The sequence below is a fragment of the Rhamphochromis longiceps genome, linkage group LG3 (genome assembly GCF_057381845.1).
Source record: "Rhamphochromis longiceps isolate RC_006_pf linkage group LG3, R_longiceps_female_GT1.1, whole genome shotgun sequence".
NCBI lineage: Eukaryota > Metazoa > Chordata > Actinopteri > Cichliformes > Cichlidae > Rhamphochromis > Rhamphochromis longiceps.
In genome coordinates, this window is record NC_140559.1 from 27,170,859 (window position 1) to 27,197,949 (window position 27,091).

A 27,091-nucleotide genomic window follows, 5' to 3' on the forward strand; every position below is an offset into this window, starting at 1 on the left:
CCACGCAATGCTCAATTAACATGGGTGGGAGCTAGTGTGTTAGCGCAGTTAGCTCGTTAACGTGTTGGCCGTCTAGCCCCATGCACAGGGCTATCAGGGGTAGCTCGTTAACGGAGATTTGCCGTGTTGTGGCGTTAAGGTCATTTCAACGAGATTAACCTGAAAGCACTAGTGGGAACAGAACGAATATGACTGCACATTTACGCCGACATCATCCTAGTGCAAAGACAAAAACAACAAGCATGCTACAAACTTTACCCGAGTCATTTAGACAGCCGTTAGCACATGATTCTCCTTATGGGGACCTGATATGTTTAATATGCTGCTGAGAATATAGCCCAGAAGAAGCGTATAGTATAGCTTTTATTTTGGAAAGAGACATTTCTCTGTAATAAACTCTCTTTTCCAAAGATGAGTGATTCCTCAATCAGATACAGGGCTCGCAATATCGCTAGCCCAACGTCCCGGGGCTAGCGATTTTTCCAGTCGGGCTACCAAAATCTATATATGTCAATGCTTTTGCATTCTTTCGGAAATGTAGCTGGGTAATTATGTCATTGGCATCGGTGAGCAACTGTCAATATGTGACATATTGAAATCGCGTTTGAATTTGCGCTTGTTTTTTGCTTTCACTTTGCAATCGCCCGAACTGTGTATAGAGAGCGACAACACTGATTGGTGAGTGGTGATAATTTGTGCACCAATTCCTCTGACATCGTCTTATTAATCGTTAGCTTACTATGCAAACATGACAAGTGAAATCTCCCGCAGCTTAAACATGTGAGAGGTTGATCGCGCAGAGAATCGCTGAGCGTTATGTGAGTCCGCGTGTAAAAGCAGCAGGATATATATTTTAGTTCTGCTGAGCCAAATAAGACAGGTCAGGGTGAAGAAGTGACAGCCAAAGAAAAGCTTACCACAAAACGGAAAAGTTATGACAAATCAGACTATAAGGCAAAAAGAAAGTGCAGCTTTATGGTTTCATGAACAAAATAATTTCTGTGGCTGTGATATGATGAGCTATATAACCAGGGGTGCACATAAGTGGTCCGCAGGTGCGCATTCGCTGTCAAAATAAAAAACACGCACAAGGGTTAGGGTTAAATTTAAAAACTGTACTTCTGAGTTAAAATATATATTTATAATTTTAATAAATGACAAATTAAAAAGGCATGAACATTTCTTTTTGTATCGAAAAAATATCGAACCGTGACACCAAAGTATCGAACCGAACCGAACCGTGAATTTTGTGTATCGTTGCACCCCTACTGTCCACAGCCTCAAACAGTCAGACTCCAAACTCTGCCATGGCCAAGACCAAAGAGCTCTCGAAGGACACCAGGAAAAGTATTGTAGACCTGCACCAGACTGGGAAGAGTGAATCTACAATAGGCAAGCAGCTTGGTGTGAAAAAAATCAACTGTGGGAGCAATCATCAGAAAATGGAAGACATACAAGACCACTGATAATCTCCCACGATCTGGGGCTCCACGCAAGATCTCATCCCGTGGGGTCAAAATGATCATGAGAACGGTGAGCAAAGATCCCAGAACCACACGGGGGGACCTGGTGAATGACCTGCAGAGAGCTGGGACCAAAGTAACAAAGGTCACCATCAGTAACACACTACAACGGCAGGGAATCAAATCCCGCAGTGCCAGACGTGTTCCGCTGCTGAAGCCAGTGCATGTCCAGGCCCGTCTGAAGTTTGCCAGAGAGCACATGGATGATACAGCAGAGGATTGGGAGAATGTCATGTGGTCAGATGAAACCAAAGTAGAACTTTTTGGTATAAACTCAACTCGTCGTGTTTGGAGGACGAAGAATACTGAGTTGCATCCCAAGAACACCATACCTACTGTGAAGCATGGGGGTGGAAACATCATGCTATGGGGCTGTTTTTCTGCCAAGGGGACAGGACGACTGATCCGTGTTAAGGACAGAATGAATGGGGCCATGTATCGTGAGATTTTGAGCCAAAACCTCCTTCCATCAGTGAGAACTTTGAAGATGAAACGAGGCTGGGTCTTCCAACATGACAATGATCCAAAACACACCGCCCGGGCAACAAAGGAGTGGCTCCGTAAGAAGCATTTGAAAGTCCTGGAGTGGCCTAGCCAGTCTCCAGACCTCAACCCCATAGAAAATCTGTGGCGGGAGTTGAAAGTCCGTGTTGCTCGGCGACAGCCCCAAAACATCACTGCTCTCGAGAAGATCTGCATGAAGGAATGGGCCAAAATACCAGCTACTGTGTGTGCAAACCTGGTAAAGACCTATAGTAAACGTTTGACCTCTGTTATTGCCAACAAAGGTTATGTTACAAAGTATTCAGTTGTATTTTTGTCATTGACCAAATACTTATTTGCCACCCTGATTTATGAATAAATTCTTTACAAATCCTACCATGTGAATTCATGGATTTTTTTCTTCACATTTTGTCTCTCACAGTTGAAGTGTACCTCTGGTGCAAATTACTGACCTCTGTCATCATTTTAGGTGGGGGAACTTGCACAATCGGTGGCTGACTAAATACTTTTTTGCCCCACTGTACATCAACTCCCTTATGTTTACACAATACAACTTTAATGTGAGTCTGGTTGTGTTTCATCAGTGTTTCCTAATCATGAGAGTTTCTGCTCTTTCTTCATGTAACATTTCACCTGCAGTGGAAGAAGAACACTGATATCATCAAACAGCTCGACCAGGTGAAACAAAAAGCAGAAGGCCTGAAGAAACAGCTGGAGCCCCAAACTCAGGAGGTTTGTTTTTCCATTTCTCTATAATTGAATAGAATAAAAGTGCACATCAGTATGTCTGTGAAGGTGTCCTCTGTTCAAAATGTGAACATTGGCATCCTCGAAAGAGTGTCCTTTATCCTTAAGATGCAGATGGACTGCTGAGTCTTGTCCTGTGGAGGTGGCTCTTCTATGTTGTGCCATGCGCTTGTGAAGTGGCTGTTTGGTCTCTCCAATGTAGAGGTCTGGGCATTCCTCGCTGCACTGTACAGCATACACCACATTGTTAAGTCTGTGTTTTGGCGTTTTATCTTTCGGGTGAACCAGTTTTTGTCTGAGCGTGTTGCTGGGTCTGAAATGCACCGGGATGTCATGCTTGGAGAAAACTCTCCTGAGTTTTTCTGATACACCGGCTACATAGGGGATGACAATGTTGTTGCGTCTGTCCTTCTTATCCTCCCTCGCTGGTGTCTGGTCTTCTTTTCTGTACCTCTTTGCTGACTTTAAGAACGCCCATCAGTACTTACTCACCAGCAGACTTTACAGTATAAACGAAAAATAAAGAAATCTAAATCTAAGGGTCTAAATATATCATCCATACATGATATTGAGGCAGTCTACAACCAAACCTCAGTCAATGTCATGGTAAATTTTCTGTGGGAGGCAGAGTTGTGGACTCTCAGGCAAAACTGTGCTGGAAATAGTTTTATTGCTAAATTCCCAGAAAACAGGTGACGTGAACATGAACTGGGAACTAACTCTTTGAAATATTACTACAGAAACTTTCTAAACAGACAAGACACACAGCTAGACCGAGCTCACAACACCAAATAGACGGAGACACAGACATCATATACACAAGAGGACATCAGGACAGAGAGGAGACACTCGGGGAACACAGCTGGACATGATGCACACAGGACAGGAGACTGAAATAAAACAGGAAACATGAGAAACACACACTGAGACACACTGAGTGCAAATGAGACGGAGAGACGTGACTGGGGACCAGAAAGGCAAATAAGCATGGAGACAAGACTGAGACACAAATAACAAACAGAATTAGACACAAGAGGACGGGGAACACAGAGGGAGGGCTTATTCTAACCTAAACACACCTAAAGCATAAAATAAATGAAACCAACATAGAATATTCAAACATTATAAAGTCCAGAGACCTGGAACCACTGTGTCACTGACTCAGGACCATGACAGTCAAAGCAGCAACTTCACTTCTGGTGTTTGTGATCATGTAGAGGATCAGCTCTGTTTCAGCTTCTCATTAAACTAAAGCTGCTGCTTCACTTTACGTACATGATTTGTTGGCTTTGTGTGATGGTGCTGCTCTCATAGGCTGATGGAGAGGAGCAGACTCACTGCTGTGTAAAAGGATCGTTCCTGATCTGATTGTCATTCACGTGTTAGAAGCAACAAGTTTCAGTTTTCCAGTTTGGAAAGTCTCCTGTTGATCTCAGTAGAGAGCATTTCTTCCTTCTTCTCTTTCTTCATGTAACATTTCACCTGCAGTGGACGGAGAAAACTGAAACCATCCATCAGCTCCAGCAGTTGAAACAAGCAGCAGAGATCCTGAAGATTCAGCTGGAGTCCAAAAATCAGCAGGTTTGTCTTTTCATCATAAATATTCTGAAATTGCTGACTCAGCTCTGATGAATTATTATGAATAAAATAATAGTCCAAATCAGTATTTACACACTAACAGACTATTTAGATAAATAAATAAATAAATAAATAAATAAAACTAAATGTAAAGGTATAAAATATATTTTAAATACAAATTTAGAAGCTATACATGCTGCTGTTGATCTCAGGATGAGGAACAGTCACCTTCCTCCCTGTAAAGTGATTTTTAGATGTTGATGAAAGAGGATGAAACACTTTACAATCAACTCTTCGGTAAAGTAGAAAATGTTTTTCCATCAAATCAGAGTGTTTTCTAACTTTGATATGTAGAATCTACCAGAGCTGAATATTTGGTCTAATGTAGGTTTTTCTTAAACTGACAGCATTTTGTGTTGTTGAAATTTGGTTCTATAAACTTTATATTGGCAGCAATAATAACATTTCTTTCCACTATGTTTTTATTTATTGTTCTGATTACAGTTGAAGCAGAGTAGCAGCTCATAAGCTGAAGCACCAACCCTCAGCAGTTTTAGTTGAGTTTAGTTTTTATGAGTTTGTGACTTTACATAATTTAGATTCTTTACATTTTATCATTTATTTATTTCTATAGCACATCGTGAGGTTTGTGTTTCCATAAACATTATGAATTTGTTGACTGAATTTGTAGAATAAAAGTGCAGGTGATAGGAAATATAAATAACTGCAACTTGAATCTTTACTGAAGCTCAGTATTTGACGCAGAGTTCACACTCACTGCTGAAATAACTAATAATGATTAATATAATAAATATAATATTTGCCATATTATAGTTACATTACCAAAGTTAGATGACTTTAGCCTCATGAACAACATTAGCTACTTGTTATTTACTAACTAATCTTAAAATGACTGTTCAGTACAGAAATGAAGCCCAACAATCATGTTTTACAGTCCTGTGGTCTCAGCCTCAGATACTTTAAATCACGCAGAGCTCATGTAAAAACAAACAAACAAATGAAAAAAATATGTTCTCATTCATTTCTGTGAAACAAAGCTGTATGAAACGTTTCCAGTTGTTAGTATCATGGTTGCTAGGCAACCTGGGCAGCGCAATGGAGGCCAGACCGTCCCATTTCACAAGTCTACAGGCCCCACCCCTGCTCTACAAAGAATGGCCCACAGGCTCATATGAAGAACTAAAGAACATATGATAGAACTGCCAAAAAAAAGCCCAACAATAACATTTTTAAGTTATCTAAGTGACTTATATATATTTAACCTGAGTAGCGAAAGACGGCGGTGGGTTTGAAAACGATTTGCCGGGAGGCCGGTGTTCTCACCGGCTCTAGTGAGCCTTGCACCCCGGCTAACTATCGAACTACCAAGCTAGTGGGTAACAGACGTCTCCGAAAACGTCGGAGCGCTTTTGAAAATATGTGGTGTCTTGATAAACTGAGCAGATATTTGAGGTTTACACAGCTACATTCTCGCCTGAAAATATGTTAAACGTTTATTTTGTGACCCAGAAAGAATAATAAGAGTAATATTAAAACTGACTAGCTGCCGACATTGTTGGAAACTGAGCAGGGCCGCGCTATGAATTCTGGGACAGAGCTACTTACTGGGCTTAAGCCCGGGTTGTTTTTTCAGAAGCCCGGGGTCTTTTGGAGTGCAATATTTCACCATGTTTGGTTTTCATAAACTGGAGATTTGAACTAGTTAATATAAAACTTCTGTTTTGGACTTTAAGCTCCCCATATTGTTCACCTTAATCTCATCCAGTGTCTACTGTGAATTCATTCCCAGTAAGTCGTCACTTATGCCGCCCACAATGTTGTTAACATCTGCCCTCTGGCGATCAGCCCAAACCAGCTGTGTTAACAGAACGTTTCTCTGTTGAAAATAATTTGACTGTAAAACTGATTTCTGAGATTTATGAAAAGAAAGTTCAAACCTTTGCAAAGGGACCAATACAACATGAGCTACTTGCACTTATAAATATTAACATCTCCTTATGGCAATTGTATGAATACAGTTTTTCTCTTCATTATGAACACAGTTTATATTTTTTGTCTTAAATCTTCACTCATTCTTTAGGTAAAAGAGGATAAAACACTGAATGCTGAACAGAAAAATAGAAAAAAGTCTCCCATCAAATCTGAGTATTTTCTTAGTCATATATGTAGAAATCTACCACAGGAATAGGAATGAATATTTAGTTTGTTTGTTTTTTAAACTGGTGGTGGTGGGGGCTTTCATCTGTTTAATTGATGATGTCATACCTGAGGAATTGTCCACACCTATCCATCAAATAGCCTTTGAGTCACTTGTCCACTTCCCTTTGGTCCCTTTAAAAAGAGGCTGTCACATGTGAAGAAAGTGTCTCTTCAGAGAAAGTCAACAGTCTTCAGTCGTCTCAGGTGGCCTTCAAGGATGAGGACAAGGAGTTCCAACAGCAGTGCTGTTATCATGGGAGATTTGTGTGACCTTGGCAGGCCTCCAGCTGGCTCCAGTGGGGTAGCCGCATGAGGGAAGATCTGGTTGTTTTGGTTTAGTGCGAACAACCGCATCCAATTTTTTACAGTTGGTCTAATGTCCATCACTGATCACCACAAAACATGTTGCTCACAGTGTGAAGCTTCAGTGATTTTGTCACTTTTATCAACAAAGCACTGCAGAAATATCAACATCTGTCTTTCTTTCTGACAGATGATAAACTCTGAGAAGGAGAAGGATGGATTCATTCAGAAGCTGAAGAAAACATTTTCTACAATGGACTCAAAGCTCAGTGAAAGCATCTCTCAGCAGACAGAGGTAAACATGGACATATGTGATGCTGTCATCCTCCCAATGATCACAGACCTGTGCACTTATATTCCTGCAGTTTTGTCCAGCAGCAGTTTCTGTGTCATTAACCAAACACAACTCTGAAAGAAGCCAAAAGGTTTATTATAATGATTATTTCTCAGATAGCTGCAATATGAACTGTGGTCCATCCCAAGGCAGCTGCCTCGTTCCACTTCTCTATTCAGTTTTCATGAACGATCTGCCGTATGTCTTGGGCAAATCTCATCTTGTAATCTACATCGATGTTTCCACCATGTTTAATTCATCTAGTGACAACTTCGAATTGTCCAGCTTATTACAACAAGACTTGCTGAACGTGTTTTACTGGATGAGTAAAAATAACATGATTCTAGTTAATCTAAACCTAAATCTATGTTAACTGGAAGTAGACTATGTTTAGTCAACAGTCCACAATGAATTCTCTCCAAAGCTGGATCAGTATAAGAACAGGTCACCCAGATTAAACTAATTGGTGTTACTATAAATCACCACCTCTCAGCATAGAGACTCTGTCATCAAGAAAATGAGACAGACCATAGCTGTGGTTAGGAAATGCACCTTCTAAATAAGATGTTATTAATGCACGATCGAATAGATAATAAACGTTTTTGGCTTCCAGTACAAACTATATTACACTTTGGCTTCTTTTTATTTATAAAGAAAGCATCACTGTTAAACACAACACATTGTATCATATGAAATACAGCAATTAGCAATCACTGTTGTGGAAGCTAATGGGGCTCCTTATATATAAGTAAAAAAATAAATAAAAACACTTAATGTTGTTAACACTGGCACTGCCAGGCTTCTACCTTTCTACCTTTAAAACCCGCCTTCCAGCCAAATGGCTGGTATCATGCTACAGTGCGATCGTGGCTCAAGAGTTGGGAGTTCGCCTTGTAATCGGAAGGTTGCCGGTTCGAGCCCCGGCTTGGACAGTCTCGGTCGTTGTGTCCTTGGGCAAGACACTTCACCCGTTGCCTACTGGTGGTGGTCAGAGGGCCCGGTGGCGCCAGTGTTCGGCAGCCTCGCCTCTGTCAGTGCGCCCCAGGGTGGCTGTGGCTACAATGTAGCTTGCCATCATCAGTGTGTGATTGTGTGTGTGAATGGGTGGATGACTGGATATGTAAAGCGCTTTGGGGTCCTTAGGGACTAGTAAGGCGCTATATAAATACAGGCCATTTACCATTTACCATTACAGTGGGGCAAAAAAGTATTTAGTCAGCCACCGATTGTGCAAGTTCCCCCACTTAAAATGATGACAGAGGTCAGTAATTTGCACCAGAGGTACACTTCAACTGTGAGAGACAGAATGTGAAAAAAAAATCCATGAATCCACATGGTAGGATTTGTAAAGAATTTATCCGTAAATCAGGGTGGAAAATAAGTATTTGGTCACCTCAAACATGGAAAATCTCTGGCTCTCACAGACCTGTAACGTCTTCTGTAAGACGCTTTTCTGTCCCCCACTCGTTACCTGTATGAATGGCACCTGTTTGAACTCATCATCTGTATAAAAGACACCTGTCCACTAGGGGTGCAACGATATTCGTATCGATATTGAACCGTTCGATACAGTGCTTTCGGTTTGGTACGCATATGTATGAACAATACAACATTTGTAATTTATTTTATCAACTTTCCTTCTGACGATGCTGTCTGTGTTGAGCGCTCAGTTAATCTGCGTTCGACTACTCTGCCTAGGCTGCACTGTCGAGCGCAGATCCACTGAGCGCTCAACACAGACAGCATAGTCAGAAGGAAGAGCACAGGGCAAGCTAGCGAGACAGAAGTTAAGCTCTCCTTGCAACATGTCAAATTGAACCTCCCCCACCCTCATTCAGATCTGGCGTTTGGAATTATTTTGGTTTTCATGTGACGTATGACCCTGAAGGTAAGCGCGTCATGGACTAAAGTAAAACAGTATGTTGGATGTGCCACGCAATGCTCAATTAACATGGGTGGGAGCTAGTGTGTTAGCGCAGTTAGCTCGTTAACGTGTTGGCCGTCTAGCCCCATGCACAGGGCTATCAGGGGTAGCTCGTTAACGGAGATTTGCCGTGTTGTGGCGTTAAGGTCATTTCAACGAGATTAACCTGAAAGCACTAGTGGGAACAGAACGAATATGACTGCACATTTACGCCGACATCATCCTAGTGCAAAGACAAAAACAACAAGCATGCTACAAACTTTACCCGAGTCATTTAGACAGCCGTTAGCACATGATTCTCCTTATGGGGACCTGATATGTTTAATATGCTGCTGAGAATATAGCCCAGAAGAAGCGTATAGTATAGCTTTTATTTTGGAAAGAGACATTTCTCTGTAATAAACTCTCTTTTCCAAAGATGAGTGATTCCTCAATCAGATACAGGGCTCGCAATATCGCTAGCCCAACGTCCCGGGGCTAGCGATTTTTCCAGTCGGGCTACCAAAATCTATATATGTCAATGCTTTTGCATTCTTTCGGAAATGTAGCTGGGTAATTATGTCATTGGCATCGGTGAGCAACTGTCAATATGTGACATATTGAAATCGCGTTTGAATTTGCGCTTGTTTTTTGCTTTCACTTTGCAATCGCCCGAACTGTGTATAGAGAGCGACAACACTGATTGGTGAGTGGTGATAATTTGTGCACCAATTCCTCTGACATCGTCTTATTAATCGTTAGCTTACTATGCAAACATGACAAGTGAAATCTCCCGCAGCTTAAACATGTGAGAGGTTGATCGCGCAGAGAATCGCTGAGCGTTATGTGAGTCCGCGTGTAAAAGCAGCAGGATATATATTTTAGTTCTGCTGAGCCAAATAAGACAGGTCAGGGTGAAGAAGTGACAGCCAAAGAAAAGCTTACCACAAAACGGAAAAGTTATGACAAATCAGACTATAAGGCAAAAAGAAAGTGCAGCTTTATGGTTTCATGAACAAAATAATTTCTGTGGCTGTGATATGATGAGCTATATAACCAGGGGTGCACATAAGTGGTCCGCAGGTGCGCATTCGCTGTCAAAATAAAAAACACGCACAAGGGTTAGGGTTAAATTTAAAAACTGTACTTCTGAGTTAAAATATATATTTATAATTTTAATAAATGACAAATTAAAAAGGCATGAACATTTCTTTTTGTATCGAAAAAATATCGAACCGTGACACCAAAGTATCGAACCGAACCGAACCGTGAATTTTGTGTATCGTTGCACCCCTACTGTCCACAGCCTCAAACAGTCAGACTCCAAACTCTGCCATGGCCAAGACCAAAGAGCTCTCGAAGGACACCAGGAAAAGTATTGTAGACCTGCACCAGACTGGGAAGAGTGAATCTACAATAGGCAAGCAGCTTGGTGTGAAAAAAATCAACTGTGGGAGCAATCATCAGAAAATGGAAGACATACAAGACCACTGATAATCTCCCACGATCTGGGGCTCCACGCAAGATCTCATCCCGTGGGGTCAAAATGATCATGAGAACGGTGAGCAAAGATCCCAGAACCACACGGGGGGACCTGGTGAATGACCTGCAGAGAGCTGGGACCAAAGTAACAAAGGTCACCATCAGTAACACACTACAACGGCAGGGAATCAAATCCCGCAGTGCCAGACGTGTTCCGCTGCTGAAGCCAGTGCATGTCCAGGCCCGTCTGAAGTTTGCCAGAGAGCACATGGATGATACAGCAGAGGATTGGGAGAATGTCATGTGGTCAGATGAAACCAAAGTAGAACTTTTTGGTATAAACTCAACTCGTCGTGTTTGGAGGACGAAGAATACTGAGTTGCATCCCAAGAACACCATACCTACTGTGAAGCATGGGGGTGGAAACATCATGCTATGGGGCTGTTTTTCTGCCAAGGGGACAGGACGACTGATCCGTGTTAAGGACAGAATGAATGGGGCCATGTATCGTGAGATTTTGAGCCAAAACCTCCTTCCATCAGTGAGAACTTTGAAGATGAAACGAGGCTGGGTCTTCCAACATGACAATGATCCAAAACACACCGCCCGGGCAACAAAGGAGTGGCTCCGTAAGAAGCATTTGAAAGTCCTGGAGTGGCCTAGCCAGTCTCCAGACCTCAACCCCATAGAAAATCTGTGGCGGGAGTTGAAAGTCCGTGTTGCTCGGCGACAGCCCCAAAACATCACTGCTCTCGAGAAGATCTGCATGAAGGAATGGGCCAAAATACCAGCTACTGTGTGTGCAAACCTGGTAAAGACCTATAGTAAACGTTTGACCTCTGTTATTGCCAACAAAGGTTATGTTACAAAGTATTCAGTTGTATTTTTGTCATTGACCAAATACTTATTTGCCACCCTGATTTATGAATAAATTCTTTACAAATCCTACCATGTGAATTCATGGATTTTTTTCTTCACATTTTGTCTCTCACAGTTGAAGTGTACCTCTGGTGCAAATTACTGACCTCTGTCATCATTTTAGGTGGGGGAACTTGCACAATCGGTGGCTGACTAAATACTTTTTTGCCCCACTGTACATCAACTCCCTTATGTTTACACAATACAACTTTAATGTGAGTCTGGTTGTGTTTCATCAGTGTTTCCTAATCATGAGAGTTTCTGCTCTTTCTTCATGTAACATTTCACCTGCAGTGGAAGAAGAACACTGATATCATCAAACAGCTCGACCAGGTGAAACAAAAAGCAGAAGGCCTGAAGAAACAGCTGGAGCCCCAAACTCAGGAGGTTTGTTTTTCCATTTCTCTATAATTGAATAGAATAAAAGTGCACATCAGTATGTCTGTGAAGGTGTCCTCTGTTCAAAATGTGAACATTGGCATCCTCGAAAGAGTGTCCTTTATCCTTAAGATGCAGATGGACTGCTGAGTCTTGTCCTGTGGAGGTGGCTCTTCTATGTTGTGCCATGCGCTTGTGAAGTGGCTGTTTGGTCTCTCCAATGTAGAGGTCTGGGCATTCCTCGCTGCACTGTACAGCATACACCACATTGTTAAGTCTGTGTTTTGGCGTTTTATCTTTCGGGTGAACCAGTTTTTGTCTGAGCGTGTTGCTGGGTCTGAAATGCACCGGGATGTCATGCTTGGAGAAAACTCTCCTGAGTTTTTCTGATACACCGGCTACATAGGGGATGACAATGTTGTTGCGTCTGTCCTTCTTATCCTCCCTCGCTGGTGTCTGGTCTTCTTTTCTGTACCTCTTTGCTGACTTTAAGAACGCCCATCAGTACTTACTCACCAGCAGACTTTACAGTATAAACGAAAAATAAAGAAATCTAAATCTAAGGGTCTAAATATATCATCCATACATGATATTGAGGCAGTCTACAACCAAACCTCAGTCAATGTCATGGTAAATTTTCTGTGGGAGGCAGAGTTGTGGACTCTCAGGCAAAACTGTGCTGGAAATAGTTTTATTGCTAAATTCCCAGAAAACAGGTGACGTGAACATGAACTGGGAACTAACTCTTTGAAATATTACTACAGAAACTTTCTAAACAGACAAGACACACAGCTAGACCGAGCTCACAACACCAAATAGACGGAGACACAGACATCATATACACAAGAGGACATCAGGACAGAGAGGAGACACTCGGGGAACACAGCTGGACATGATGCACACAGGACAGGAGACTGAAATAAAACAGGAAACATGAGAAACACACACTGAGACACACTGAGTGCAAATGAGACGGAGAGACGTGACTGGGGACCAGAAAGGCAAATAAGCATGGAGACAAGACTGAGACACAAATAACAAACAGAATTAGACACAAGAGGACGGGGAACACAGAGGGAGGGCTTATTCTAACCTAAACACACCTAAAGCATAAAATAAATGAAACCAACATAGAATATTCAAACATTATAAAGTCCAGAGACCTGGAACCACTGTGTCACTGACTCAGGACCATGACAGTCAAAGCAGCAACTTCACTTCTGGTGTTTGTGATCATGTAGAGGATCAGCTCTGTTTCAGCTTCTCATTAAACTAAAGCTGCTGCTTCACTTTACGTACATGATTTGTTGGCTTTGTGTGATGGTGCTGCTCTCATAGGCTGATGGAGAGGAGCAGACTCACTGCTGTGTAAAAGGATCGTTCCTGATCTGATTGTCATTCACGTGTTAGAAGCAACAAGTTTCAGTTTTCCAGTTTGGAAAGTCTCCTGTTGATCTCAGTAGAGAGCATTTCTTCCTTCTTCTCTTTCTTCATGTAACATTTCACCTGCAGTGGACGGAGAAAACTGAAACCATCCATCAGCTCCAGCAGTTGAAACAAGCAGCAGAGATCCTGAAGATTCAGCTGGAGTCCAAAAATCAGCAGGTTTGTCTTTTCATCATAAATATTCTGAAATTGCTGACTCAGCTCTGATGAATTATTATGAATAAAATAATAGTCCAAATCAGTATTTACACACTAACAGACTATTTAGATAAATAAATAAATAAATAAATAAATAAAACTAAATGTAAAGGTATAAAATATATTTTAAATACAAATTTAGAAGCTATACATGCTGCTGTTGATCTCAGGATGAGGAACAGTCACCTTCCTCCCTGTAAAGTGATTTTTAGATGTTGATGAAAGAGGATGAAACACTTTACAATCAACTCTTCGGTAAAGTAGAAAATGTTTTTCCATCAAATCAGAGTGTTTTCTAACTTTGATATGTAGAATCTACCAGAGCTGAATATTTGGTCTAATGTAGGTTTTTCTTAAACTGACAGCATTTTGTGTTGTTGAAATTTGGTTCTATAAACTTTATATTGGCAGCAATAATAACATTTCTTTCCACTATGTTTTTATTTATTGTTCTGATTACAGTTGAAGCAGAGTAGCAGCTCATAAGCTGAAGCACCAACCCTCAGCAGTTTTAGTTGAGTTTAGTTTTTATGAGTTTGTGACTTTACATAATTTAGATTCTTTACATTTTATCATTTATTTATTTCTATAGCACATTTCATCCCAACAGCAATGTTGATCAAAGTGATTTACAAAAATACAAAATAACTGGTAAAATAACTTGTAATATTAGTACCAAACATCAAATACCAAATAACTCTCATACTCTATTAAAAGCCAGTGAATATAAATGTATTTTAAGATAAGATTTAAAAGATTGACAGTAGGAGTCTGTCTGATGTGTAGGCGTCGATTATTCCACAGTTTAGGAGCTATGACCCCAAACGCTCAATCACCTCTGTGAACCAGTTTTGACCTTTGTATGGCTAAAAGCAAAAGATCATTTGATCTAAGAGACCTAGAAGGTGGTCAGATAAATACCTGAGAGCCTGTCCCTTCAGGGCTTTGTAAGTTAACAATCAAATTTTAAAATGAATTCTGAAGTGAACACGGAGCAAGTGAAGAGAGGCAAGCGCCGGGGAAATATGTTCAAGTCTTTTAGTTCGTGTCAGAAGACGAGCTGCAGCATCTGGACCAACTGCAGTCTTACATGGCAGGTCTGGTTAACTCAAACATTTAAGGAGTTCCAGCTATTCCAGCTAACAAAAGCATGGATCGTCCTTTCAAAGTTTTTAAAAGATAAAAATGATCTCATCTTAGATAAAAGCCTAAGTTTGAAAAAAGGCTGCTGTACAACTGAGCTGATCTGTTTTCAAAGGTGAAATTACTGTCAAATACAACCCCAAAATTTTTGGCATGTGATTTAATAAAAGGCTAAAAACTGTGCAGGTTAAAAGGAGAGTTTCTGGGATTGCCACATAGTCCAGAAATTATGATTTCAGTTTTGTTTTCATTAAAATTCAGGAAGTTAAAGGCCATTCAGGCTTTAACTTCACAGAGAAACTGAAGTAAGGGTTCTAGTGAGGCAGAGCAGCTTCAGTTCAGTTGAAGAAAGATCTGAGTGTCATTGAGATATGAATGGAAACAATATTATATTTTCCAAAAAATAGACCTGGAAGCAGCATATTAATAGATAATAAAATTGGCCTTGGTGTAGATGCCTGGGGAACACCACAAGTAAGGGGAGCTGAGGAAGAGATAAAATCTCCAAAGCTCACAGAGAAAGTCCTGTCAGACAGGTAAGACCTGAACCACTCTGATGGAAGGACCTTGATGCTGCAATGCTCCAACTGTGAGATCAAGATTATGTGGTCAGCAGTATCAAAGGCAGCGGTCAGATCCAAAAGCAAAAACAGAGCCGAGTCTCCTGAGTCAGTGGTTAATAAAAGATCATTAAGAACTTTTAAAATTGTAGTTTCAGTGCTGTGAGGAGGATTTAAACCAGACTGAAACCTCTCAAGAACATAGTGTCCATTTACAAAAGATTGGAGCTGAACAAATACAATCTTTCCCAAATTCTTCATAGGAAAGGAAGCTTTGAAATAGGCCTGAAATTTGCGAGGACAGAGGAATGGAGATTAGTTTTTGTAAGTACAGGCTTTACAACAGCTTGTTTAAAACAGGCTGGCACAACACCTGAACTAAGTTAACTGCTGTTAAAAATCCTTGAGATGTCAGAACTGCAGTTTTCTTGCAGTTTTTTATCTTATTGATTTTTTTTTTAAGTAATAGAAAATTGTTCCAATTATTGTTGGCACGATAGCAGCTAAAAAGGTTGAAAAGTGTAGAATAAAATCCTTGTGATATTTTGAAGGTGTGTATACAGCTGCAACATCAGAAGTTCAAAACTTTATTAAGAGTCACTTAAGAGTTATTTGCAGGTGAGCTTCTTCCTAAAACCAGCAGCCACTCCACCACCACATCTACTCATTGTCAGCATGTTAAGATATTCACAGTCTGAAGGTAAAAGTTCAGTAAAACAGCTGGACTCACCGGCTCTCACAAGCTTTGATCCAGTTCCTGATTAGTGAAGAAGTCCTTAAGAATTTATTTTTAACAAAACTTTTACGTTTTTTTTGCTAGCGATCAAGCATTAACGAGACTTAGTGGGACCAGTGGCTCAGCGGCTGATGTGGATGCCCGACCTATCAGCCGCAGGTTCTGAGGGTTTACTTCACCCTGTGAGGAAGGGGAGGATGCTGGCATGGGGTTATTGTAGTAAACCCAACAAGAGGTGTAAGCCATATACAGAGAACACCAGTAATCGAATCCAGTCGGGATAGCATGAAGTGTTTTGCACATCATGCCAAGGTAGCCTTCATTTTCACTAATAAGCCAATGCATTTTCCAACTGATAAGCCAACTGATAAGCCAATGACAGCCAACTGACAGCCAATAAGCCAATGCATTTTCCACGGCATCTGCGACGCCCTCTCAGTTGAAGTACAGTTCAGTTCATTTTTTATTTCATACATGTGCATTCACAATCATCACAAAATACCATTCCATTCATTTGTTTGAAAAGGAGTAGGCAGAAATATACACTTATTAGTATTACCCCCTCAAACAGAGACCAGCTGGAACTCCTGATAGGAATTGTGGGGAGAAGGTTCCCTGATATCCACGACTGCAATAAACAGGTTTTAAATAAGAAGATCTTTTAGCCAGGGGTGTTTGGTGATCATATACAAACAGGAAGTTAGCATTTTTAAGACAAATAATAAATAAAACATGTACAGTCTGTATCATTAAAGTGAGAGGACACAATGGTTGGAAACATGTTGCTCACAGTGTGAAGCTTCGATAATTTTGTCACTTTTATAAACGAAGCACTGCAGAAACATCAACATATGTCTGTCTTTTTTTCTGACAGATGATCAAATCTGAGAGGAAGAAGGATGAAATCATTCAGGAGTTGATGAAAACATTTCCTGCACTGGACTCAAAGGTCAGTGAAAGCATCTCTCAGCACACAGAGGTAAACATGGACACATGTGATGCTGTCATCCTCCCAATGATCACAGACCTGTGCACTTATATTCCTGCAGTTTTGTCCAGCAGCAGCTTCTGTATCATTAACCAAACACAACTTTGAAATCCTACCACTGCAAGATTGTTGACATCATCCCACAACACTTAATGTTGTTAGCATCATGCTACATCAGCTCCCTTATATTTACATAATGCAGCTTTAATGTGACTGGTTGTGTTTTCATTATTGTGTCTTAAACATGAACATTTCTTCCTTCTGCTCTTTCTTCATGTAACATTTCTCCTGCAGTGGAAGGAGAATACTAAAATCATCAATCAGCTCCAGGAGGTGAAAGAAACAGCAGAGAAACTGGAGCAGCTGGAGAAAAAAAATCAAGAGGTTTGTGTTTCCATTATAAACATTTTGAATTTACTGAGCCAACTCTCTGTATGAATAGAATAATTGCACAGATCAATATTTACTCACCATCAGACTGTACATTATAAATGAATCAATAAATCAAAATCTTAGCATCTAAATTATTTTTAAAAATCCCAGATATAATAAATTTAGCTTAAAAATTAAAAATTAAGCTTTTTAATTTAGCTTTTACTTAACGTTTATTTATTTTATGCTTATTTATCCTGTTATTCTATTTATATTATTAATTTAGGTTTTACCTAATATTTATTGATTTTATTCTTGGTCATTTTTTATCTTCTTTCTCTTCTTATATTTATATTGTATCCCATTCTTAATTATTTTATCTTTTTATAAAAGATGTATGTATCCATGATCGTTATGTTAATGAGAGTGTGGGGAGTGAGTTGGAGGGCGAGGTGGGGTGGGCTGCCTCTTTATGAACAGAGTAATTGCACACATCAATATTTACTCACCATCAGTATACAGTATAAATGAATCAATAAATCTAGCATCTTAGCATCTCAATTATAAAAAAAAATAATAAATCCCAGATATATACATGTAAGAATATCAGAAAAAACGGTGTGCATGCATAATCCCAAAAGGTTGATTCTGTCCATCTGGACGTAGCGTTTTCAGTGGGAGAAACGTTTTGTCACTCATCCAACTTCTTCAGTTTCAGCTGACTGCAGGTTTCCCCAACCTTATAAACCGTAGATTTATATAATTAATTAAAAAAATCAGCAGAACTGATGAACAATGGGCTGTGTGTTATGGGAATTATATAATTTTTATATCATGTTTATTCTTCTATATCTATTATTAGTAATGGAAGTAAAAGTAAGTTTTAGTTTTAGAGACTCTACATTGAAAGATATTTCATTAGTGTTATTTACAAATATTAATTTATATTATCCAGTTTATATTTACATAATACAGATTTTCTTTCCAGCTTTAATTGAACTCTTATTGTGTTATTTAATATTGTGTCTTAAACATGAACATTTCTTTCTTCTGCTCTTTCTTCATGTAACATTTCAGCTCCAGGGTAAGACAGACAGTAAAATCATCAAACAGCTTCAGCAGGACAAAGAAACAGCAGAGAAGCTGAAGAAGCAGATGGAGTCCAAAAATTGGGAGGTTTGTCTTTCCATTATAAACAATCAGAATTTGCTGACTCGACTCTCTTTGGTAATACAGAATAGAACAGAATAGCCACATTATTGTCATTCAGAACATTTAGTGTCAGTATTTACATCAAACTATACAATATAAATAAACATTATCCCACCACACACTGATTTATTATTATTATTATTATTGAGTCCAGTTAGAAAAAACGTCTTGATGCAAAGATCCAGATGATCATAATGTCTCATTATTTAGTGTAAACACACAGTCATAGATAAAGTTCAGTTTTTGGATTTTGGTTTATTGTTGGCTGATCTGTCATTATGGAAACTGTATCATTTCAACAGTGACAGTTTATTATATTTACAGATAATATGTATCAGAAAAAAATCACAACAATTACAACAACAAAATTTCAACAATTATAACAAAGTTAGACGGTGCATAAATTTAGGAGCCAACAGAGATATTGCATCAACACTTAGTTGAGCTTCATTTGCAAATATAATTCAAGACACCTCAGATAGCCTTTGATGAGTGTCTGGATAGATGAAGGCATGTTTGATCCTTCTTCCATACAAAAAAGCAGAAAAGCATCAACAGCCTGATTCAAATCATCCCACAAAATTTCAATGACATCCAAGTCAGGGGAATGTGGTGTTATTCTTCCACAGCACAGTGTTAATCCTTCTCATCTAAATGAGCTTTTATACAACAAGCGATTCTGTTTGTGGTGTGAGTGCAGAAAGGCCTTCTTTTCATTAGCCTCCCATACATATGTACAAATACACATCTTCAGCAAGATGCTCTGCAGGGTTTTGGAGGTGATTCATTCTGACAGTCCACTGCATATGAAGCTCCTGTAATTTTCTTGGCCTGACCTGAGTTCAACCACAGCTGTGCCTGTGCTCTTCTATTTCCTGATTACTGTCCTTTTAGATGAAACTGAGTTCAAACCTCTGAGAGATGTTTTTGCAGCCTTCCCCTGAACCACAGTACTGACAATCTTTGTTTTCAGATTTTTTGAGAATTACTTTGAGGATCCAGTTCTGTCAGTGTTCAGTGTCTAAGAGAAGCACAACTTGAAAGTTTCCACCTTAAATACATTTTCTTATGATTGGACATGCTTGCCTATAAAGTTCAAGGATTAACAAGCTAATCCAACTGATTTAGTGTTGCAAGTAATCAGTATTGAACAGTTTGCATTCAAATCAGTAAAATTACAACGATACCCAAATTGTTGCACAGCCAGCTTTTACAACTAACTCCATTCTGTACGTCTAAATACTGCTTCACTAAAAATAGATGTTTGTGAAACACTCCAGTACTCAGATGTAGGAAATGAGGAGGAAATGAAATACATACTGCTGTTATCTTTTTGTTGAATGAAGAGTGAATTTTTATGCAGGGAGAGATGTTCCCAGATGTTTTCACATGATTGTTCATTTCAAAACCTTTTAACAAATAATTCAAAAACAGTTTTTGGTGACACAATATGAACAGATATGTATGTGTGCCTGCTGAAATTCTCACCATATAAATATGAAAACTGCCCACATTTAGATCAAGTGCTTAACTTCAGAAAAATTCATTAAAGAGATAAAACGCTTGAATTGTTCCTTTTCGGTTTAAATCCCGACTGAACAGTCTCAACTTTACAGAGAAATCTCAACACTGGGTCCAGACCCGTTCTGCCTGATGTCTGATGTAGAGGATCAGCTCTGTTCCAGCTTTTCATTAAGACAAAAAGCACTGCTGTTTCACTTACATGCAGGATTTCTTTGCTTTGTGTGATGGTGCTGCTGTCATAGAATATAATAGAATAGAATAGAATAGCCTTTATTGTCATTGTACAGAGTACAACAAAATTGGAGTGCCACTCCCTTGGTGCAAGTTTCAATAATAAATATAAATGTAAAATATAAAAAGTACAAAAAAAAACAAAAAACAAAAAAAACAATCGTAAGTACTCAAACAATAGTATGTACAATATATACAGGATAGCAGCATTAATATAATGACAGTATGAATAGCAGTATAATATAATGACAGTGACGGTATGGAATAGGTTCAATTGTTTTTGTGCTTATTTACTACTGTGATAGCTCTGGGAAAGAAGCTATCCCTGAATCTGTTTGTCCTGGTTTTATGTGACCTGTACCGTCGGCCTGACGGTAATAGTTCAAACAGTTGGTTGCTGGGGTGAGAGTAGTCCTTGATGATATTGCCAGCTCTGCTGAGGTACCGAGAGTTTGCAGTGACCTCCAGGCTGGGCAGAGAGCAGCCAGTGATCTTCTGGGCTGTGTTGATGACCCTCTGCAGTACTTTCCTGTCCGCAGCTGAGCACCCTGCATACCATGTTGTTATGCCGTACGTTAGGATGCTCTCTATGGTGGCTCTGTAAAATGTCACCAGCAGCCTCTCCTCCAGGTTGTTCCTCCTAAGCACTCTCAGAAAGTGGAGACGCTGCTGGGCCTTTTTAACCACCGCTGTAGTATTTGCAGTCCAGGAGAGGTCATCAGATATCTGCACGCCCAGAAACCTCATGGAGTGTACCCTCTCCACACAGCTCCCGTGAATGTAAAGTGGGGCCGGGTCTGCTCTGCCCTTCCTGAAGTCCAAGATAAGTTCTTTAGTTTTCGTGGTGTTCAGTTGGAGGTTGTTAACTGAACACCACTCAGTCAGTCTGTTGACCTCATCTCTGTAGTCCGACTCATCCCCCCTTGAGATGAGTCCAACCACTGTGGTGTCATCCGCGAACTTTATGATGGTGTTTGAGAGATGGGTAGGGGAGCAGTCAGATGTGTAGAGCGTAAACAGGAGGGGACTCAAAACACATCCTTGTGGAGACCCGGTGCTGAGTGTGATGGTGCTGGACCGGTGGGGGCCGAGTCTGACAGACTGTGGTCTATTTGTCAGGAAGTCCTTGATCCAGAGGCAGATGGGGGTGGAGAGTCCCAGGTGAGACAGTTTCTGGACCAGGATCTCCGGGATGATATGATTGAATGCTGAGCTGAAGTCCAGAAAGAGCATTCTCACATAGCTTCCTCGGTGCTCCAGGTGACTCAGCGCAGTGTGGAGCGCTATGGTGATAGCATCCTCCGTGGAACGATTTGTCCTGTAGGCAAATTGGTGGGGGTCCAGAGTGGGAGGCAGACCGGCCCTGATGTGCTGACAGACCAGTCTCTCAAAGCACTTCATCACTACAGGCGTAAGTGCAACAGGCCTGTAGTCATTTGGGCTGGCCACAGCTGTCTTGTTGGCGATGGGGATGATGGTGGAGGTTTTGAGGCAGGGCGGGACGGTGTTTGATGACAAGGAAAGGTTGAAGATTTTAGTGAAGACTCCGGTCAGTTCGTCAGCACATGCTCTGAGAACCTTTCCATGTATTCCATCAGGACCTGCCGCCTTCCTGGGATTCACTGACCTTAGAACACACCTCACTTGATGCTCCCTAAGTGTTAGTGTGCCAGTGCTGGGGGCGGGTGGAAGTGGTGTGGCAGCTGAGGGCCTGGTCGTCTCAAAGCGGGCGAAGAAACGGTTTAGATCCTCAGCCAGTGAGGCATCAGTCCTAGATGTTGCCTGGTTATTACTTCTGTGGTTGGTAATGTGATTGATCCCCTGCCACATTTTTCTGGGGTCGTTGTCAGCAAAGTGATCTTCAATCCTCCTCCTATAGGCAGCCTTAGCTTTCCTGATGCCTCTACTCAGGTCTGCCCTGGCCGCCCTATACGCAGCCCTGTCCCCTGACTTGAAGGCAGTGTTGTGGCTTTTTAGGAGGGATTGCACTTCGCTATTCATCCAGGGTTTTTGATTTGGAAACACCCTGACCCTTTTGTTGACGGTGACATTGTCAACACAGTTCCTGATGTACGAGAGTACAGTGTCCGTGTACTCCTGGAGGTTGTGGCTGGAGAATAAATCCCATACAGTTGTTGAGAAGCAGTCCTGCAGTTGAGACAGGGCTCCTTCAGGCCAGGTTTTTATTGTCTTTGTCTGGGGCTTTGTTTTTCTCAGCAGGGGGATGTAGGTGGGGGTGAGGGACATGCAGAGGTGGTAAGATCCAGCCAGGTGGGGGAGGGGTGTCGCTCTGAAAGCATGCTTGATGTTTGAATAGACATGGTCCAAAGTGTGTTCTCCTCTTGTAGCAAAGTCCACAAACTGGACAAATTTAGGAAGCACAGTCTTTAGGCACGCTTTGTTAAAGTCGCCGGCGACAATAAAAACCCCACCGGGGTGGGCAAGCTGTTGTTTGTTTATGGTGTTGAGCAAGAGGCTGAGAGCCGTGCTACCGTTAGCATCCGGCGGTATATAAACAGCTATCACAATAACTACTGTAAACTCCCTCGGGATGTAAAAAGGTCTGCACGAGACTGCCAGAACCTCCAAATCAGGAGAACAGTGTGTGTGAATGATCCTGCTGTTACAACACCACTCGTTATGCACGTAAACACATAGCCCCCCTCCTCTGCTTTTACCTGAGTTGCTGTTTCTGTCATGCCGGTGTAGCGTGCGGCCTGCTAACTCGACTGCAGCGTCGGGAATCAGCGGGTGAAGCCACGTCTCCATAATAAGAATAATGCTACAGTTACGTGCAAAGATTGTGTTGGCTATCTGTAGCTCCAATTCGTCTAGTTTGTGGGTGATGGATCTGGCGTTCGATAGGAAAAGGCTCGGAAGTGCTGGCCGGTGTGGATGTTTGCGTAGCCTAGCGTCTGAGCCCGACCGGCATCCCCTCTTCTGCTTTCTTTCCCTCCGTCGCCTTCTACGCTTGCTGGGCGGGCAGACCATCCACGGTGACCCTGGCGGTCTCGCTATCTCCACCAGGATGTTGTGTGTTCGCTGATAGTCGCCAGAAACAGACAAACTATATTTAAAACCTAGGTCAATTAGGTTCTGGCGACTGTAAGAGATGGCGGCGTTGCAAACATTCGAAAATATCCACATTAAAAGTAAAAACGAGCACCAAACTGGAGAGCTAAGAGCCGCTGCACCCGTGCGCGCCGCCATCTTGGAGGACTTGACAGAAACAAGTAGAAACAAGAGGAAGTTTATTTTTATTCTTTTATTGTTATTTTTGATTGGATTAACTGTGTGTGAAAAGATAAACACAAGAGTAAGACTATTGCAGATGATCATTTCATGTAAGAGATGCTACAGTATCCTTATAAAAGTTGTGGTTATATTGAAATTCATAATTATTCTTTAAATGTTGACAGTAATAAGAAATGTGCTATCAGATGTCAAAGTAAATGGGACCATTATTTGTTGTGGTTCAAGTTCATAAACTGAATTCAAAGTACACAGAGCAGAGTCGTGCCAACCCCAATAGTGAAGACTCAGTCTGAAAGTGTTGCTCAGAAGACAGATAAACATGGACGTATGTGATGGCTGCTATACCAATGATCATAGACCTGCACACTCATTATGTCCCTCTGTGTGACTTTCTGCTTAATGTGAAGTCGTTAGTGGAAATTAAGATGCTGATATGATTTGTTTGATGTGACCAACTTGCTAATTTTTGACTTTTTATTGAGAAACAAGAAACACAAGTTAAAAAATACCCCATAGCACAGTAGTGTTAATACTTTTAGTTATTGATTGATGAATTGATTTATGTAAATTGGATTAGTGTAAGAAAATTGATAGATGGGAGGTTTTTAATTAAATGACATTTATTGAAATTCAAATACACGAGTTGTTTTAGTCATATTTTTCTATAAGCAGGCCTGAAAAATGACAGAAAGCGCTCACAAAATGTCAACGCATGAGATTTTTTTCCATGTCCTTTAATGTGCAGTCAGAGAAAAATGATTCTATAATTAGCATCAGCTTCATCAGGACAAAGAGAAGACGAGATGCTGAGAGGAAAATGTAGGATTTGAGGGACCAGTTAAACACTTAAAAATAAGATGTGTTCTAAAACCTTTGACTGGTGATCTACATAAGAATGACAGCTGTTTTACTACATTAAGAAATAAACTAATCTAAATAAATTAGGATATTGCAAAAGTGATTAGAAGAATATTTCCATTAAAAATATACTGATGTTTTCATTTCTCTCTGCTATTTGGAAAAGATGCTCCAGGCTGAGAAGACGAGGAATGATGAAAGTGACAGAAAACTCAAAGAGGTAAATCTTTTCACCCAAAGCAGTTCGCTGCTGTCGTCTCTCTTTTATCTCTTTGTATACAATCCAAATTTGGAATTTCTTCACAAACATTAATTTTCCAGCACAAAAACATATTTAAGTTCATAGCTGTGATCTTTTTCTTCATCTCTCTTCTGTCTTTTAGTTGGTAAAGCAGCTCCAGCACGAGAAGAAGAAAACTGAGAAAAATCTCAATGAGGTAAATCTTTGTCACCCAAATCAATCACCTGCTATTATCTCTGTTTTCTACGTGTTCAGGTTACAATCACACATGAGAACAAACCTCAGACACCAAATAGCTCAAGTTTGTTCTCACTGTTTTCAAACTTGAAACTTAAAAACATCATCAACCACTTTATATTTACATAACACGTTATAATTTATTTTAAACAGAATTTTTTTCTTTAGTAAAGTTTGTGAATGTATTGTTATATCATGTCTTATAAAAGAGCACGTCTCCAGTCACGTGTCCTCTCACCTGCTGTTGGAGAAAAAGTATTCAGACTTAAACAATCAGCTCTAGCAGGAGAAACCCTGAAAAAACTAAAGTCCAGAAATCAGGGATCAACAAATCATCTCTCTGTTATAATCCTGCTGAATTTTCTTCTAAACATAAAAAAAATGCAAAAAGGTTTCAAAAAAAGACAAATGCTGAAAGTCATTAACTTGGATATTTAGCATACAAAAAATAAACATTTTAATTCCAGTTCATCGTTTTATCTCTGAGCGCACTCTCAGTGTTTTTGTCTAAGGTGACGACTGCACATTAGGTTTATGAATCTTTAAACTGGATCCATTTAAACAATAAAGGTCACTGCCCCAGTCTGGTAGAAGAGAAGTTGCTCACACATCAAAGTGAATTTAATTTGACTGAACAGATATTCTTGCTGTGTGACTTATAATTGCTGCAGTGTAAAAGAGACTCAACAGTATTTATACGTTTTTTTTGCATCACACATTCAGTAGTTTTAATAAGGTACAGTTTAACAGCTCACACATTTAAAATGTATTTGGCAAGAAGAGATTGTAAGGAAACTTACAAGATACTGTAAATTAAACAATCAGAGGTTTGCAGCTGATTTCAAACTAAATCTCAGATCATAACCTGTTTATGTGATCAGCACAGGTTACCACAGTGATTAACCAGGTAAAAAGAGAGAAACTTCTGTGACACAGACAACTCTGACTTTAATGTAGACATGAAATATTAAACTTTGGAGCCATCCTCTCAAAAACTGCAGACAGTGTTTAAGCAGATTTAACTCCGTTTGCGATGCTGGAGTTAAGAAATAGGTGTTGTCACTTATAGTTTGTTAGAGCAGCGGTCTCCAACCTTTTTTGCGCCACGGACCGGTTTATGCCCGACAATATTTTCACGGACCAGCCTTTAATGTGTCGCAGATAAATACAACAAAATAAAACTAGTACCGGTACCGAAAAAAAGATTTATTTATAACACACGTGAAAAGACCCAGGAAAACCGAGTTAACGATCAAAACGATAACAAAATAACTCTGAAAACTGATAAAAACCCTGAAAACCATACATTTCACACCTGAGCCTCAACTCTCTCCCGGTACCGGTCCAAGGCCCGGGGGTTGGTGACCGCTGTGTTACACCATGTGTAGATCCATCTTGTACAAGTACAATATTACAATATTAACGGTTTGTTTGGTTGGTTGGTGCTAATTGATATTAGTTTGTGTTAGTTAACTAGTGAAAGAACCTAACTAATAATCAGACTAAGGGGGCACTTTTGTACTGCCCATAGCTGCAGCAATGAGATTTATGTTAAGAAAAACAAGAATCTACTGTCCACATTCACTGTCCGTCTCTGAAGCAGTCAGTGGTTCTTCAGTTATAAAACAGGAAAATCCACCTGTTAGCTTTAATGTTAGCAGAGCACTTTAAGCTGTTAGTCAGGTGCACTGGAGGTTCGCCTGACTAACAGCTAAAGTTTGACACTGTCATTTTGATTTTTCTTCGTGGGGTCAGGTGTACAGACCGAGAGCTGCTATGAGGTGGCAGAGCGGATGTTCACAAGCTGTGAGCAGCACTATTTTATGCTATATTAAGGTGTAGTATAACCCCCAGTAACCCTCTGGGTTAAATATCTTTTCCCAAGCTCACCCAAAAGGTTTCCAACATAACAGGTTACTGTGATGTTTCCCTGTCATCTCTTTTTGTATGATACATATACTGAAATGACAACTTGAAGCATGCATGAAAACAATCGTGAGAAACTAAACCATCCTACAACTACCACCTTTTCCGCACTATAAGGCGCACTTAAAATCCTTTAAATTTTTCAAAAATCAACAGTGCACCTTATAATCCAGTGTGCTTATGTATGAATCCTGGTTGTATTTACTGACCTCGAATGATTTTATTTGGTACACTGCGCTCAAAAATTTCTACAAAAAGATTTTAGTACGACTTT

At 40.3% G+C, this 27,091-nt stretch overlaps 1 protein-coding gene across 1 annotated transcript in view; it reads left to right on the forward strand.

Moving 5' to 3' along the window:
• LOC146673743 (uncharacterized) overlaps window positions 1–24,982 on the forward strand; it is an 88,269-nt gene extending 63,287 nt beyond the window's left edge. Inside the window, exons 19-25 of the mRNA XM_085401009.1 lie at window positions 2,665–2,759; window positions 4,263–4,355; window positions 16,848–16,922; window positions 17,256–17,345; window positions 18,411–18,509; window positions 24,580–24,633; window positions 24,797–24,982. Of these exons, the coding sequence (XP_085257135.1) occupies window positions 2,665–2,759; window positions 4,263–4,355; window positions 16,848–16,922; window positions 17,256–17,345; window positions 18,411–18,509; window positions 24,580–24,633; window positions 24,797–24,982 (692 nt within the window). The remainder of the gene's footprint in view (window positions 1–2,664; window positions 2,760–4,262; window positions 4,356–16,847; window positions 16,923–17,255; window positions 17,346–18,410; window positions 18,510–24,579; window positions 24,634–24,796) is intronic.
• Window positions 24,983–27,091: the final 2,109 nt, after the last annotated feature.